The sequence below is a fragment of the Rattus rattus genome, chromosome 4 (assembly GCF_011064425.1).
Source record: "Rattus rattus isolate New Zealand chromosome 4, Rrattus_CSIRO_v1, whole genome shotgun sequence".
Lineage (NCBI taxonomy): Eukaryota > Metazoa > Chordata > Mammalia > Rodentia > Muridae > Rattus > Rattus rattus.
In genome coordinates, this window is record NC_046157.1 from 147,905,323 (window position 1) to 147,923,163 (window position 17,841).

The 17,841-nt window shown below is 36.9% G+C and overlaps 1 protein-coding gene across 1 annotated transcript in view; it reads right to left on the reverse strand.

Annotated features, from left to right (window-relative positions):
- The window catches only part of Usp37 (ubiquitin specific peptidase 37), a 61,666-nt gene that overhangs the window by 17,437 nt on the left and 26,388 nt on the right, over positions 1–17,841 (reverse strand). The window contains 10 exon segments of the mRNA XM_032901345.1: positions 1,971–2,036; positions 3,802–3,966; positions 9,052–9,131; positions 10,387–10,504; positions 13,080–13,270; positions 13,832–13,955; positions 14,092–14,223; positions 14,787–14,917; positions 14,919–14,949; positions 16,278–16,362. Coding sequence (XP_032757236.1) covers positions 1,971–2,036; positions 3,802–3,966; positions 9,052–9,131; positions 10,387–10,504; positions 13,080–13,270; positions 13,832–13,955; positions 14,092–14,223; positions 14,787–14,917; positions 14,919–14,949; positions 16,278–16,362 — 1,123 coding nt within the window.

Here is a 17,841-nt window from a genome sequence, read left to right on the forward strand (position 1 = left end):
TAAATGGTTAAAAAGGCAAGCTTCGGTCTCATTAAAATTCATTTATGGGAGACAATATTGTTCAGTGATACTTGATAAGCTGTTACTACATCAAAGAAGGATTTCTTTGATGGAAGTTAAACTAATATTCTATAGTGAACAAAGTAAAAACTGAAAACTACAATTAACTTAAATATGAAAATTGTAAAGACATAAGGCATGACACCAAGAAAAAAGGAGAGTGCAGTAAAAATCAAGAGCACAGCCTGGAAATGTAGAGAAGAAGCCAGTGGCTAGCATCAAAACTGAAGACTCCCAAGAGCTTCACAAAGGCAGGTCTTCAATATAACTTAGAATTTGCCAACTTAGGCCCCCACCAATGGTTCATAGTCTCACAGAGCCCAGGCTGTCTTCAATTCCTGAACCTTCTGCCTTTACCTCCCAGGTGCTGGGATTATAGATGTATGCTACCATAGCCAGCTCTAATTAGCTTTCTTAATTTATTTTTGACTCATGCTCATCAAGCAAACTTTGACATGCTTTTTATCAATACTTTGTTGAAGGGAAAGTGATACCTGAGATGTTTTTATCATGGTGAAATTTGACAAAGAACAGAAGAACCAATGTATAGTGTCTAGAATTCAGCTTTGTTTAAATTTGATTTGCATGATGGGTCTTATAGATACTATTCACCTTTTATTAACCAACTTTCAAATTCTCATCCCAGTAAAACAGATGGCTATGCCAAGGTACAATATATCCAATGAAACCATCTGTTTCTTGCAACCACTGTGATCTGACACATAAAATACAGTACAATGTTTACAGACGGCAACTTGCCTATAACAGTGAAAACTGTTTGTACTGTAAATGAATCACTTACTTAAAAAAAATTATTTTAAAGCTTATTTTTACTTTTTGTGCCTTGGTATTTTGCCTGTATATTTGTCTGTGTGAAGGTGTTGGATCCCCTGGAACTGGAGATCCAGGCAGGTGTGAGCTGCCATATGGGTGCTGGGAATTGAACCCTGGCCATTGGAAGAGCAGCCAGTGCTCACTAGCCTCCATTTGCTTACTTTCTAAGCAGGAAATGGTATTGTTCATTGTATCTGGAGAGCAGGCAAGAGTATTCATAATGGTACCAGTCCAGATTTCAACTCATGTTAATCATCTGGTTTTATTGTACTAAAAAATGGTAACAGAAGGGAAAATATCCTAAATGTCATTTTATGGTTACACAAATCCCAAACAAGCATTTAAAGAACAAAACTGTGTTTTTCCTAAAAACAAAAAACCAAAAAACAACTTTGGGATATGAAATTTTTAGGGGAAAAAGGTCTAATCAAGAATTTTCAGTGAGGGCTGAAGAGATGGCTCAGTGATTAAGAGCACTGACTGCTCTTCCAGAGGTCCTGAGTTCAAATCCCAGCAACCACATGGTGGCTCACAACCATCTGTAATGAGATCTGATGTCCTCTTCTGGTGTGTACATATATATAATAAATATATAAATCTTAATAAAATAAAAAGAATTTCAAGTGAATTCTTAAAGGAAGTACAATTTGGTCTTTAAAAAATATAAAACACTTTAACAGTTGCATTCTAGTGCTTAGTTCCTGTTTCTGTTCAGAATTCTCCCTGTCAGCGTCAAAGAGAGGAGCTAACTACACGTGGGTTTCTGTCTGTGTCTACCTGTGAGGAAGGGTGCTTCAGACAGGAGTTATTTCATCCTTTTAAACCTTACACTCAGTTCTTCAGAGTTTTAGGATAAAAACATCACTTATTAGCAAAGATATTTTAAGAAATTTAAAAACAAAATCTTGCGATGCTTTTTGATTGCTAAAATGTGTGCCCAGGTCCTATCTAAGCCAGACTCAAAGACATCCCCAAGCATGAGCAATGCTGAGCAACTGGCATGCAAAAGAAATGAAGAAAAGGGGGTGGGCCACACTAGAAAGACAAAATTTGTGTCCATAAGAAAAAGAACTCACTTTGAAGGTGCAGAAGGACTGGTAATGCAGGAATTCACCATTTGACAGGCTCTCAATGGTCTAGAACTATCAGAAAATTGGAGAATATATAATGTATACAATTGTATCATTAAAGGTAGATATTTAACTGGTAAAGTTAATTATTCTACACTACAAGTCTCTTCTGACCCCTCCTGAAAAGCAAATAATATTTTAAAATAATGCAAACCATACCACCTCCGGCTCTCCTTGCTCTAATTATCAAAATAAACAGCTTTGCAATTGAAGTCAAGTATAACACACGAGAAGAACTTAGGGGAAAACCATCTTATTTCTTTATTTTTGAGCAATAAAATAGTAGCTCTCAGTTTATTGAGATTTCCTAGATGGAGAGCATTGAATATACTACTACACTTAATAGTCAGAGCAGATTTTCCCACAGATAAGCTGAACATTCCAAGGTCTTAACGCCACTAAAACTGCATTAAAATATAGTCAGCTTCCTTTCAGATCATTCATCACAAGATATGTAATATAGTCAGAGGGCCTAACAGCTCTACCAGCAGAGGGCGGTTTGCACTAAGTAAAAACATTCTCTTCAAATAAAAGCAGAAAGAAAACAAATTACAAACACTAAAGACTCTTTAGACACATGGTTTGCTAGTAGACTATTGAGGACTTCAGTATGTAAACTTACATGATGTAATTTATAAACCCAAGAGAAACATACCTTATGAAATTACATCAATTAATTTTGGGAAGTGCTCCATTTATTTTCTGTAATGTTAACTCTAGCCAAGAAACTGTCCTTCCTTGTTCTTTTTGGAAACAGAGTATTATGTAACTCAAGGTGGCCACAAACTTTCTACATAGCCTAAACTGGTCTTGAAGGATTCTTTCTGCTTTAGGCTGAAATTATAGGCATATGCTACAATACCCAGCAAGGTTTGGCCTTTTTAATTAATTACCTCAGTGAAATCAAGGATTTGAAAAAAATTCTCAAAAATTATTTTCACTCTTACAGCTCTAGGACTTTATGATTCTCCTGAATTACTGTTCAAGTATGAAAACTATCTACAGCATAGGGTTCCAAGTGGAGCACGCGGGCAGGAAAGCATCACATTCAGAAGTACTAAGGTCCAAACATGCATGAGGACAAAGACAAATCTCAAGCAGAGGGAACTTCTTTTTCTCGAAAACATTTCTGGGACTCTCTGAAGTTATTCATATTGGGCATAATTTACAACCAAAAATTTTTTTTGGGGGGGGGGAGCTATAGTGTAACATTTGATTCTCAAATTAGCATGTTCCAAAGAGCTGAGGCATTTATTAAGGACATTGATTCCCAAGCCCTATTCAGATCTACTGAAACAGAACTTGTAGAGGGGGCTGGGATTTAGCTCAGTGGTAGAGCGCTTGCCTAGCAAGCGCAAGGCCCTGAGTTCGGTCCCCAGCTCCAAAAAAAAAAAAAAAAAAAAAAAAAAAAAAAAAAGAAAGAACTTGTAGAGAAGAACACAGAAATAAATCACCACATTTTACATATATTCTCAAGAATACCAAATGGCCCTTTTTTTTTTTTTTTTTTTTTTTTTGGTTTTGGTATTCTAAGAGTAGCAATACTCCCTCAAAAAATATATTACGAGAGGAATCTATTAAATTTGGAAAACTTTTGTGTAAGCATTTTTCCCCCAATTACTTCTATCAGATAACATTTTAATATTAAAGCTCCAAAATAATAAAGAATGAAAATCTCCTTTTGGGTTGATTTCTTTTCCTGAGGGTTGTTATCTAGTTTGGTTAATCTCTGGAATACTATATTTCAAAAGCAAAGGTAGGAAGCGTGGTCTCTTACATTGCCATATGTGCACTCCACCCAAGAGTAAAAGGTGGTTTTGTATTTTCAGTGCAGTGTGATGACAGGGTCAGGTATCTTGGAATGATGACTTGTTGTCCTATCTTGTTGTTAAGCGAGAGAGCCACATTGAAGCTGTATCGTTTCAAATGAAGAATGAGGACCCTGAAAAACAGAAGAGAATGACTCTACTAATTCATGTGGAACACAGATATCTTTCTTATGTAATCACTCTAATCATGACAAATTTTCACTTATAGAATGCATTTGGTCATGCTGGGTGTTGACAGCCAAGCCTTTACTCCTAGCATTTGGGAGGCAGAGGCAGGTGAACCTCTATAAACTCAAGGACAACCTGGTGTGCACTCAGCATTCCAGGTCAGCCATTACTACATAAGCAGACCTGTCTCAAACAGCAAACAGCCTCCACACACACACACACACACACACACACACACACACACACACACAGTCTCAAACAGCCCCTACCTACCTACCTACCTACCCACACACACACACACACACACACACACACACACACACACACACACACACACACACACACACACACACACACGCCAAACTAAACATTTTAAGGAACATTTTCTAAATATTTGCCATGTTTGAAGGTGTTAGGATAGACACAAATAAAAATCGTGGATCCAGTGATTTAATGAAGTTTAGATCAACTATGTATGAAGCTCCTAGGAAAATCCCCCATCAATAAACACACAGTAGGCAAAAGAATTAAAATTTTAAATATGTCTATCAGTCTTTGGTTAACCTTATTTACTTGACTGTTACACATTTAAAATAACATATATGATTATATGGTAAAATGTCTATTAGACTAAATATTACATAGTAACCCTTATGCATAATGGTGACCAACACTATTTCAAGACAGTTTTTTGATAGGATCTTAACATATAGCCCTGGCTTGCCTAGAACTTCCAATGCAAACCAACTGGTTTGGTTGTGAACTGTGACAACCCTTCTGACTCTGCCTCCTGAATGTTGAGATTATAGGGATATGGCTTCACATCCAGACTTCTCTATATTCCAGCCAGCTGTGGAATTTACTACAGTCTTGGCTGGCTTTAAACTCATGGTAATTCTCCTGTCCTAGATTCCCACATGCTATGATTAAGACACCAGCCAATTCCTTAGTATTACAAGATTAGTTATTTTTATATATTCTGAAGATAGGATCTCATGTGGCCCAGGCTGGCTTCACTAAGGGCAATACTAAACTTGCAGTCCTTCTAGTTCCAACTGCTAAGTGTTAAGAGACATGGGATTACAGGTGTGTTTCACTGTAAGGTTTTATACAGTGCCTGGGATTAAATTTAAGGTTTCCTCCATGCTAGGTAAGCAATCTCTAACTGGGCTAACTTTCTAGCCCTCAAGATTATTCTCTTATTTTACAATACTTATTTATCGTGTGTGTGTGTGTGTGTGTGTGTGTGTGTGTGTGTGTGTGTGTGTTTCCATGGTGCCCATGTAGAACACCGGTATCTGTGAGTCTCTTCTCCCCTTTTAACACTGGGTCTTGGGGCAAGCACCTTGATCCTTTGAACCACTTTGCTGGCCCTACTTCTCTTATTTTAGAAGCACTTTCTCTAGAGAAAACTAAGGGGGAAAAAAAACCCAAAAACTTCCCCACTAACAAAAGCATTAATATGCATTTGCATGGGCATCTAGTCTGAGTCTAAAAAGGCTTTTAGCTCTTTAGAAACACTTTTTTTTTATTACCACTGCAAGGTAACCGTCATCTAATTTCATCTACCTTCTGCCTGATGTATTAAACATATTTCAAAGCCCGTAAGAACTTTTTTTTTTTTTTTTTTTGTTTTGTTTTGTATTTTTCTGAGTCAGGGTTTCTCTATGAGGCCATAACTATCCTAGAACTTACCCTGTAGTCCAAGGTGGCCTTGAACGCAGAGATCTGCCTGTTTCTGCCTCCGATTGCTAGGATTAAAGGTGTGTGCCTTCACTGCCTGGCATACTTCAAAATTTGAAACTCAAAATCTTATATTTAAACTCCATTTTGGATAACTGTCTCCCCTTTAGAAAACTGTACCTATTCTTTCTGTACAGGCTGCTATCATAGAAGGCACAAACTAAACAATTTGCAAGTTGAAGTTGGTTACATTTTTCTTTATATGGGATAGGGCTCTAATTCTACAATTCAGAAGGCTGAAGCAGAAGAACTATGAGTTCAAGATCCATCTTAATGACTTATTGAGATCCTCCCTCAAGACAAAAACTTAAAAAGACTGTGGTATAGCTCATGTAGAATGCTTACCTCCAGTGTATAACACCCTGTGCTAGATCTCCAGTACACCCTTCCCCACAAAAGCTAGAATTCATGACCTCCTAATTTACAGTGTAAAAAGATTTACAGTTGTTAGAGCCTAAAACTGACGCCAAACTCTAGAATATTTAACTAAAACTTCAAAGGACCAGAATAAAGGCAACATGAAAAGAATAGAATCATCCAAACCACTGGTATAGGAAGATGAGACAGAGTAAAAGTCACCAAGACATCAGGCCTTTCCATAATGAAGGCTGGGGAGGCAGCACAAGGCAGAGTGCTTAGCCAGTGAGAGGCCTGGATTCAATTCCAACAACAGAAAGATAAAACAGGTAACTAGACCTAGTCATGCATGGCTGCAATTCCAGCGCTGGGAGACAAAGACAGGAGGATTGCTGCAAACTGAAGACCAGTCTGGGAAACACAGTCTGGGCAACAGAGTAAGATTAAAAACCAAACCAAGGCCTAGACCCAGAGCTGCCCGTCCCGCCTTACCCCCCAACCCCCCAACCCCCCAAACCATAAAAGTAGACAGTGGTTTGGAAGGCTGATAACTAGTATTTAAGATTCAGAGGCATCTATTTCATATAATAAGTTTAGAACAAATTAACACAATTCAAGTATAGTATTGGGGACAAATATTTCTTTTTCTTAGTCCTCCCGCCAACCCGAAGACAGGGTTTCACTGTGTAGTCCTGGCTGTCCTGGAACTCGATCTGTAGACCAGGCTGGCCTCAGAGTCACAGAGACCCACCTGTTCCTGCCTCCTGAGTGCTGGGATTAAAGGCGTACACCACCACTGCTTGGTTAATTTGACTTTTAATTTTATGTGCATGGATGTTTTCCCTGCATGTTATGTCTCTGTATCACCTGTGTGCCTGGTGCCAGAGGAGTCAGAAAGGGGAATCAGATTCCTTGATAATGGAGCTACAGGCAGTTTTAAGCCACCATGTGGGTTGGGTTGATGGCCATCCCAGCATTTAGAGGCAGGCAGATCTCTGTTAAAGAGTCCAGCCTGGTCTACAGGACAGGACTTCAGGTCTTCCAGGACAGCAAGGGAAGCATAGAGAGATCATATATACACACACACACACACACACACACACACACACATATATGTATATGTATATATATATATGTATATATGTGTATGTATGTATGTATGTATGTATGTATATATATATATAAAACAAAACAAAACAAAACAATGAATGCACGTGGGTGCTGGGAATTGAACCCAAACTGTCTGGAAGAGCAGCAGTGCTCTAACTGCTGAGCCATCGCTCCAGTACCACCTCAGTAATTCCAACTGCATACAGTTAGTGACAGGAGTAACCAATGCTTTGTCTTCAAATTTCTTTTTTCTTTCTTATTGCCTCATAGCATTCACAGTCTCTTGAATTTTGAAAACAACAACAACAAAAAACAACAACAACAAAAAAAAACACCCCACTGCAACTTATACAGTAATTTCTCAGAAAACTTATTTTTGAGAAAGGAATGCACGATAGAATGTAAAAGAGCTTTCCCCTGAGGCCCAGAGTTCCAGAAACTACATTTACAGAAAACTGAAGATAATAAAAGAAAGTAAAGCTTTCTGGTACGGACAGAATACCACATAAATATTTAATGCTAATAACCATCTTGTTTGTAGCAGAGATCTAATCTTGGAAAGCTTTAAAAGATATCTTATAATCACATCATAATTTCTACAACTAGCTTATGTTCACATAATATTAACATAATATAAATTAGTTTCATTCAAGGCAGAAAATTAATCTTATGATTATAGGAAATCTACTAACTTATAAAATCCTTTGAAAAAGAAATAGGAAAAATGAAGTAAGCTGCTCCCACTATGTATTTATGTGGGTGTGTGTGTATATATATATGTGTATGTGTGTGTATGTATATATATATATATATATGTATGTATATATGTATGTATGTATGTATGTTTGTAGCAGATTTTACCTGATTCATAAAAGAGAGATACAATTGACAAAACTGACATCTCGGTTGGGGATTTAGCTCAGTGGTAGAGCGCTTGCCTAGGAAGCGCAAGGCCCTGGGTTCGGTCCCCAGCTCCGAAAAAAAAGAACCAAAAACTGACATCTCTAACCTAAAAATTCAAAATCACATATACTACAAATCTGAAACTTTTATTGGAACTTACACAATGTTATAATGAAAAATTCCATGCCTACTTTATGTGAGAAGATATAGGTTAAAAAAACAGGGACATTAAAATGTACACATCCCAACCCTGAGATTTCATTACATATAAGCAAATATTACAAAATATAAGACACTCTTGGCTCAAGCATTTCAGAAGGGATACTCAAACTATCTAACTTACAATATTACTGAGAGAAAATTCTAGAGCTAGTGTTACTAACGCATTCTCTTTTTTTTCCTTTTTTTCCTTTTTTCCGGAGCTGGGGACCGAACCCAGGGCCTTGCGCTTGCTAGGCAAGCGCTCTACCACTGAGCTAAATCCCCAACCCCACTAACTGCATTCTCTTTTTGCCATCTTCGTGAGACTCAAAAACCACTTTATCCACAGCATTCCAAATTTTCTTTTAAATTTTAGTTTTTTATGTGTATAGGCATTTTGCCTGCGTGTATGTCTGGGTTTTCAATCCCTTGGAACTGAATCTGGATGGCTGAGAGCTACAACATGGGTTCTAGGCAACAAGCCCAGGCCCTCTGCAAGAGTAGTTGATGCATCCCATTACTGAACTGTCTCTCTAGCCCCTCCTCTTTTTCTAGGTAAGTTTTTCTGACATTTAATTCATAATGTTAAGCGTCACTCAAATATGTTGCTTGCTTATTGGGTTTAGGAATCAAATCTAAGCCCTTGTACAGATGGGGCAACCACTGTCTTTCCACTGGTTTAGGAGCATATACCTTTAAAAGGCAATCAGATTTACCTGGGCAGCCTGATAAATTTGTGCCTGACAAGAGCACACTTTCCACCACACTTTTCACAGGAGTATTCAAGTTCTTCTGCCTATAAAAAGATTAGAGAAAATAAGGGTGATGTTGAATTGGCACTAACCCACTAAATACAAATAATCTTTAGTCTCACTCTATTTCAGTGGAATGACAACTATCAACCTGTTTAAATGCTGTCTTGAGCCACAGAATTACTAAAATAATACCTAATCTTTCAAAGTTATTTATGATATCATGTCTTCTATTTTCAGAATTCCTAATACCTTCTTCACCAAAGAAGCATCTAAATTTATGATAGTAACTAGACTCTAATGAAGCAGACCTCAATTTTTCAACATGGACACACAAGAACCACTGCCAAGAGTAAATCCAGACTTTAACAGTTGGCTATAGCAGAGATAAGATCACCTTCAGGTTAGGCGAAGTTCCTGGTCTGTTAGGTGTAACTCTACCTCTTTCTTACAATGGACCTCAATCTTCTGGTGACAGCCCACTAAGAACAACTGCTCTAAAAGGACCAAAGTTTGGATATCATTACCTAGAGAAAACTGAAACAAGAAATCCTTAAAAAGGGGAGATACAGATACATAGAAAAATCTTCAGTGTATGATAATAACAGGAAGAGTGGAGAGAACGTGTAGAACTGCAGAGACAGAGTAGTTATCTTTTGAAGAAGCTGAACAGTTAGTACTTAAAGGACAGAATTTTTACTAAGATAGAGGAAGGAAATCCTGCCAATTTGCTGTAACAAAGCAAAGACCATCAATATAGATAAAGCTAATTCCTACCAGTTCTAAGCTGTGACAGAAAAAGCCTGACTACACCCCAGAAAACAACTCCCCCCGACAGGTGCACACACACACACTCTCATCTACAGCTCTGAGTAAACCTGATTCTTCTTGTTCCTACTAGGTCACACAAACTAAGAAAAAAGAATCTTCATATTCCTTGGCTCACAACAACTCATACAGCATCGTGAAGTTTAATTCACGTTGCCAGGTTGTAGCAAAGGCCATTCAAATGCTTCATATGCATACTTATGCACAAACAAAAAGCAGCCGCTAAGGTTGTCTAAACAATTACCAGTCACCTAGACATGAAAAGATATTTAAGAGAAGATACTTACTCTTCTTTAAGAGCTGCAATCAAGTCTATTCAAAATTTATATATAAATAGCATTTATAAAATTCTTTCATTAGTTTTTCCTAAAAATTTAGTCAAAACTCTAATGTCTTGACAAAGCCTCAACCTCAAATACAATTATCTATAAAATACAAAACTGAGTTATATGAATATTTCAAAGATATTACCCTAAAGAAAAGATCAAGAGAATCTTGAATTGAACGAGGAGGGAGTGGTTTTTTCCTCCGAGGAAGGTCAATGGAGAGATCATTAAACTGTTCTCTTTTGGGAATAGTTTCTCCACATCTGTAAGGATGAGAGGAGATTTAGTGTAGAATTGGAAATATACAAACACAAATATACTTGATACTTTCTTCCCCTACAGAGCTTATGGTCCAACATACACAAGTAGCAAAATACGATCTTTATAACTTTCAGACAGAAGCGTATCTCTCTGATTTCTACTAAGATATCTTCTGCTGCTATCTCTAGATTTAAAGGGATTGTGGGATTTGCCTATATACATATTATCTCCTGTAAAAAAATAATTCAAGGGTAAGGTTAGTAGTCTTGATTATATTAGGAAAATTTCTGTACTCAGATAAAGTCTTATCCAGAGAAGTAACAGCTCATAGTCATCATGGAGTCTAAACACTCAAAGGACATAGAAAGGCAAAGATCACCTTAGAACCCTGCCTGTGAGAGGCACTCAGTAAGTATTTATTGAATGGAAAACATATTTTTTTTTTTTTTTTTTTAAGATTTATTCACTTATTATATGTAAGTACACTGTAGCTGTCTTCAGATACACCAGAAGAGGGCATCTGATCCCATTACAGATGGTTGTGAGCCACCATGTGGTTGCTGGGAATTGAACTCAGGACCTCTGGAAGAGCAGTCAGTGCTCTTAACCACTGAGCCATCTCTCCAGCCCCGAAAAAAACATATTCTTGTGACTCTGGTTTTTAATTGTGGCAGAAAGTTACTGTGGCTCCAAATTGAATAATGTTAAAAGTACCAAAAAGACAAATGAAGAGCATTGAGCTAAAATTACCTTAAAAAAACAGGAGACTGAGACAGGCCTATTTCTGTGAATTTGAGGTCAGCCTGGTCTTGAACTGAGTTCTAGGACAGCCAGGGTACACAGAGAAACCCTGTCTTGAAAAACAACAACAAAGCTAGAGAGATGGCTCGGTGGTTAAGAGCACTGACTACTTTTCCAGAGGTCCTGAGTTCAATTCCCAGCAACCACATGGTGGCTCACAACCATCTGTAATGTGATCTGATGCCCTCTTCTGGTGTGTCTGAAGACAGCGACAGTGTACTCAAATACATACAAATAAATAATTTTTTTTTTCTTTTTTTCGCGGAGCTGGGGACCAAACCCAGGGCCTTACTCTACCACTGAGCTAAATCCCCAACCCCAATAAATCTTTTTTTAAAAAAAGAAAAACAACAACACCACAAGAAACAAAAAGTTTTCTTCTGAGGGCTGAAGAGTGGGCCTAGTTTTCAGGTTTCATTACCAGCAAGAACCCATACTACTGCTTACAATCAGTCATCCATAACTCGAGTTCTTTTGACCTCTGCCTATATATACATGCAGGCAAACCACTCAGATATATAAAATAAAAACACTTAAATAATTTAAAACCAAAGAACAAAAAACTGTTTCCAGCCAAGTCTAGTGGATCACACCTTTTATATTTTGAGTCAGACTCTGAAAAGTTTGAGGCTAACCTGAGCAACACAGCAACATCCTGCCTTTTAAAAAAAAAAAAAAAAGAAAAAGAAAAAAATCAGCCAGGTGTGGTGATTAATCCCACCACTCTGGAGCCAAAGGCAGACAAATATCTGTGAATTTGAGGCCAGCTTGGTCCATGGAGCTACTTCCAGGACACTGAAGGCTACACAAAGAACCCCTGTCTCAAGCCTCACCTCACACCTCCTAATTACCCAAAAAAGAAGAGGAGGAGGAAGAGGAAGAAGAGTAAAGCAAACTCTAGGCCAGCCAGCCAAACATAGGTAATTTTAAAACAGAAATAAATGAAAAGCAATCCACCAATCAATTAACCATTAACTATTGAGTTAAAACAAAAGTGTATTGCAGCTGGTTATGTGTGCATTCCTTTAATCTCAACACTTAGAAACAGAAGCAGGCAGATCTTGAGTTCAAGGTCAGTGTGATCTACATGGTAAAACACTATCTCTCATAAAACTAACAACAAAAAGTGTTTCAAAAACTATTTCAATTATTGTTACAGACTAAGGAACCAGAAAGATGGGTCAATGGGTAATAAAGCTTGCTGCAAAAATGCCTAGTAACCAGGGCAGAAAAGATAGCTGGGCCATTAAGAGAACTGGCTGCTGCTCTTCCAGAGGACCTGAGCTCAGTTTCCATCACCCAAATGACAGCTCCTAACTGTTTTTAACTCCAGTTCCAGGGGATCTGGCATCCTCACACAGATTATACATTCAGGCAGAACACCAATGCACACAAAATAAAAATAAATAGAATTAAAAAAAAAAAAAACAAACCCTACTGGATGTGGTGAAATCTGAGTTACAGGCCAGTCTGAAAGGTGTGATAAATCATATCAGGCAGCACTTTGAGGCCAAGACAGGACAGTGCCAAGTTCTAGACCAACTTGGGCTACACGGTTAAAGTTTGTTTCAAAATCTAAACCCAAAAGAATGAAAGGCTGGGGGAAAAAAAGCAAAAACAAAACAAAACAAAAAAAAAAGTTTTGGTAGAATTCATGGGTTTGTATTTTCCCCATGAAAAAGAAAGGAAAATAAGTTTTAGTTGTGACAGGGAAAATTTTTGTCACTTGCCATAAAGGACTAAGGAAGGGGGAAAGTTTGCTTAGAGATTACGTACGCTTTACAGATAATGGAGTGCTGAACCTCAAATTCCAAGTTTGTAATAACAGGGCAAGTGAACACTTTGGTAGCTGATGTATCTGGTGAATTTTCTTCTCCAAGGACAGGTTCTGTCTTCCAAGTTTTATTCAGTTTTTCCATATCTTCCTTCAGCTGATCTAAGCACTGACTTAAAAATTCATGAGCATCCTAAGAAAATGATAATATCTGCCATCAGAGCAAAGCAAAACCGTGACTTACACAACTGTGATTTATAAAACACCTGAACAAGGCCAGTCTTGTTCTGATAAGGATTTGGAATACTTCTATCTTTTGAATAAACATAAGTGAAGAGTGTTGGAGATTTAGCTCAGTAGAAGAGCAATTGCCCAGCATGTTTGAATCCTAGGGTTCAAACCCCAGCAACTGACTTAAAAATTCATGAGTGTCCTAAGAAAATGACTCAACTCTTCCTACAGCTGGGAGGGGGAGGCAGGAGGACCAGCATTTCAATTATTCTTGGCTATAAATGTATAAGTCTATCATGTTTAAGACTGGCCTGGGCTATGTGAGATACTGTTTCAGAGACCAATCAAACTAACCAACCAATCAAAAAGAATAAAATGCATATAAGAATCATATTGAAAGTTATTGTAACGCCTTAGGTTTTACCATCCAAGGTGACCACATTACACAAATAATAATTTAAAAACTAAATGAAAAGCTAATTTCAATTTTGTATATCTAAAACATTTAAAATTAAATACTCACATTTTGGACATAGCCAGAGAATCTCTCTGCAGTAGCTGAAATAGCATTTTTAACCTTCTTAAGTAGTTCTTTTTTGGTCTCTGAATTAGAAATATCTTTTTTAATAAGCAGGTTTGCAAAGCGTCTGACAAATAAGAGACAAGATTAGCATATTTTAAAAATATTCAGTGGCATATTACTAACAACACATAACTGCCCCAAATCCTAATATTAAAAAAAAAAAAAATCAATGAAGTTATTCAGTAAATATGTAACATTACCTGATAAGTGCATTGAGTGGAATTTTCTTCCATGGGATACTTTGTTTAAGTAAATCATTTGCAAATGACTGGAGTGAAAACAGAGATTGTAAGATAGCATTCATATAGCATGTATTTCCCAAATTGGAGAATCTGGAAAGGAAAGAAGTGTTTGAAGTATGTTCAGCAAGCATAAAGGTTTCTCCATTTTGCATCAGGGCTTATTAAAACTACATACAATTGGACTGTTTCTGATTCAGTATGGAAAACGTGGGGAACAGGGAAGCATGCATTTCTAAGAACACAAGTGTCATGCTGCTTACCTATAATCCTAGCAGCTTTTCGAAAGCACCTGGGTTTAGCTTGAGTACTCACTATTATTGATTACCACACTATGATCTCATCTTTGTGTTGAAAAATGTATATAAAATGATGAAAGTAACTCAACAGTAGGCCAAAATATACAGAGTTGGAGAATAGTCAGTTTCCTTTAAGATGTTATTAGAGAGATGACAGACAGAGAAACACATTTTCAAGGGCTGAAAACTGGAGACTAGATAATGGATTTATTGTTTATAGCCACGATAAATCTTTTGATAAGTGACCTAATTTCTAAATATTTTACAACTATAATATGAATTCTTTCTTATTTGCTATCCACAACAAATGGAGAATAACTCAATTGAATTACTTTGTAAGAAAGAAAGTTTACCAACCCCTGCAGCTGCTGTTGATGAGAGGAAAGGGGCGCTCTAGGTTTGTTCCAGCCTGTGTAATCCTGGTTACACCTCAGTTTTTTTTTAACAGATAGGGGAGTTGGCTGAGGAAGAAACCCCAAGCTTCTTTTTGGCAGAAGGAGTCTGGTTTGAAATATTACACCTAAAAAAAAAAAAAAAAAAAAAAAAAAAAAAAAAGGAAAATAAAAATATTCATTACTATCCTTTCCCTCTAGCAGAGCCAGAGAAATCAATGTCTAAGGGAAAAAAGTGTCAAACTTTAGAGAAATACTAGTAACATTGGGCACTTATGACAAAAATTCTAAGTAAGTTTAGACAGAAAACTTAAGACAAGAGCCTTGTGCACATGCCTTACATTCATTCGGTAACTGTTAATAAAGACAAACAAAAACAAAACATGAAGCTTAAGTTGTTTCCTATTCACCCTATAAATTGCATGATCCAAGCTAATGGCTTGAGAAAAACCAGTTTCCCTTTCCAGTTCTCTTCCATGCACTTTGTAATGTCACGTCAGTTTACCTAGTCTTGGACAAATTCAGGCAGTATATCTTCACTACTTCAAATCATACCAGAGAAAATATTTAATTTTTAAAAGAAAGATGTTAAAAGTTTATGCTTGGAGACAGAAATATTAGGGGTATTTAAAATTCTCCTATATATTTTGATTGTTTTCCAAAAAGGTTAAAGCAATTTTTATTTACGTGAATGGTAACATTTGTCTCCTCACATTTCTCTTATTTATTATTACAAGTTTTAATCTTTACCAGTAGGCAGGAGGTGACTTTGTTGCTATTTTGACTTGCATTCCTAATAACACCTGAAGTCGAACCATTTTTTATGTTTCTCTAAATGGTGTGTCTATATTTTTTCCCCCAGGGTGTCACTAAACATTCCTGCCTAGCCTTTTTATGTAGACCAGGCTGGCCTTGGACTCATTGAAATTGGCCTGCCTCTGTATACAGGGCACTTAGATTGCAGAAATGTATCATCATGCTGGACAAATATAACATTCTTTGTCTATATCCCTGGGTTATAATTACTCTATTACTAACATCTAACTATTTCTTTTGCTGCAAATGTCAACCTGCTTTCTTTTTAAAGTACTATTTTACTCATGTGTGTCTTTTTGTTTGGTTTTGTTGTTCTTTGGAATAGGGTTTCTTTGTGTAGTCCTAGTTGTCCTGACAGAAAATGCAATGGTTAAAGACTATTGTAACATCAGTCAACACGAGTAGCATCAGTATAAATCTTTCCAGATCTCAATTTATCATTTTTGGACACATTTCAAAATAGATAAAACTAAAATATACATTTCTTGAGTACTTTCTACCTAAAGTGTCATGAATTGACTCTGCTATGCTTAAACTACATTAGCTAAGAGTATAAAGAACAGCCTGTTTCACCACTCAAGATTCTGAAGAGGGAGAGCCCTTCAACTTCTATGCTCTGCATTCTGTAACTGATGCATACCTGTCCAGGTTAGTGCCACCAGAAGAGTAGTCCTTTGATCCAGTTCTGCTCCCATAAAATGAGGATGACTGCAAAGGTAAAAGCCCTACAACACATGAACAAACACTTAATGCCTAATTCAACCACAAGTGTATCTAATAAGATTACACAATTTATATTTAACTCTATTCTTAATATATGCCAATCCCAGAGATCAATACTGTGAGGAAAGTTACAATAGCAAAGCAGTGTTCCTCTGCCTCAAAGCTGTTCAAGGTCCTTTTCTAGCTTCAAATCCCTTTCCCTCTTTTTCCTTTGAGTTTTATACGTGCATAAACTGAAGTCATTTGACCCCCCCCCCTTGTTCTTACTTTCTCACCTTTACTGCCAACACCCCCTTTTCCCCAAGAGGTGCCCTCCTACCCTGTGTCTTCTGTGCGGGGCCTACTGATTGGTCTCCACAACTTAGCTTTTTATTACTTATAAAGCAGAAGTTCTTTTTTTGTTTTGTTTTGTTTTTTTTCCAGACAGTGTTTTTCTGTGTAGCTCTGGCTGTCCTAGAACTCAAGAGATCTGCCTATCTTTGCCTCCTGACTGCTGGGATTAAATGACTGCACCACCACTGCCCAGCCAAGCAGAAATTCTTAAGACTTCCTTATTTGCTTCAGCAATTCCTCAGGACCATAGGTAAATAACTCAATTACTGATAGTAAATTATAAGTTTATTTTAAAAAATTAACATATATATAATTTTATTATTTATTAAAGATAACAGCAATTTGTATACTAATGAGATGGTTTATGTATTTACTACTTATGTTTGCTAATTGCTGGTTGATTATAAGCACTTTAAACAAACAAGTGCTAATAATATGGTGTAAGTTTCAGTATTTCAGAAAAAAGGCTTATACTGGTATACTTCTCCTGTAGGAATCCCAATGATAAGGAGCAACACTGATCAGCCTTAATTCAACTGTAAGTCTCTGATCAGTCTATGTCCTAGCACTTTAACACTAAAATTCTACACACTGAAATAAGAGGAAAAAGAAAGTAAAATCTGGAATTTTTTTGGGTGGGGTGGGGGAAGACAGTGCTGGAATTAAAGGTATGAGTTACCATACCACTTACTGCTGTTTTTTTGAGAGACAGTTTCATATATCCTCAGCTAGTGTTAAACTCACTTTGTAGCTGAGGCTAGCCTCTGAACTCTTGGTTCCCCAGCTTCTACATTCTGAGTGCTGAGCTTATAGGTGTCTAACATTATGACTGGATAACAGTCCTTATTTATTTACATTCAGAGTGTGTATGTGTGTTTGTAAGCACACAACACAGCACATATGTGGAAGTCAGAAGATAACTTTCCAAAGTCAGTTTTCTCCTTCCACCATGTGGGTCACTGAGTTAAATTCTTCAGGCTTAGTGGAAAGTATTTTAACTCATTGAGATATCTTGTCAGCCTTCTTTAAAATACTCTTGTCAGTTATTGGTATAAGTTAGTGCCTAATAATACTATTCATGAACAATGTATAAGAAATGTGCTAGTTTAATATAATCTATCATATAAATAAAAATGAGATCATAATTA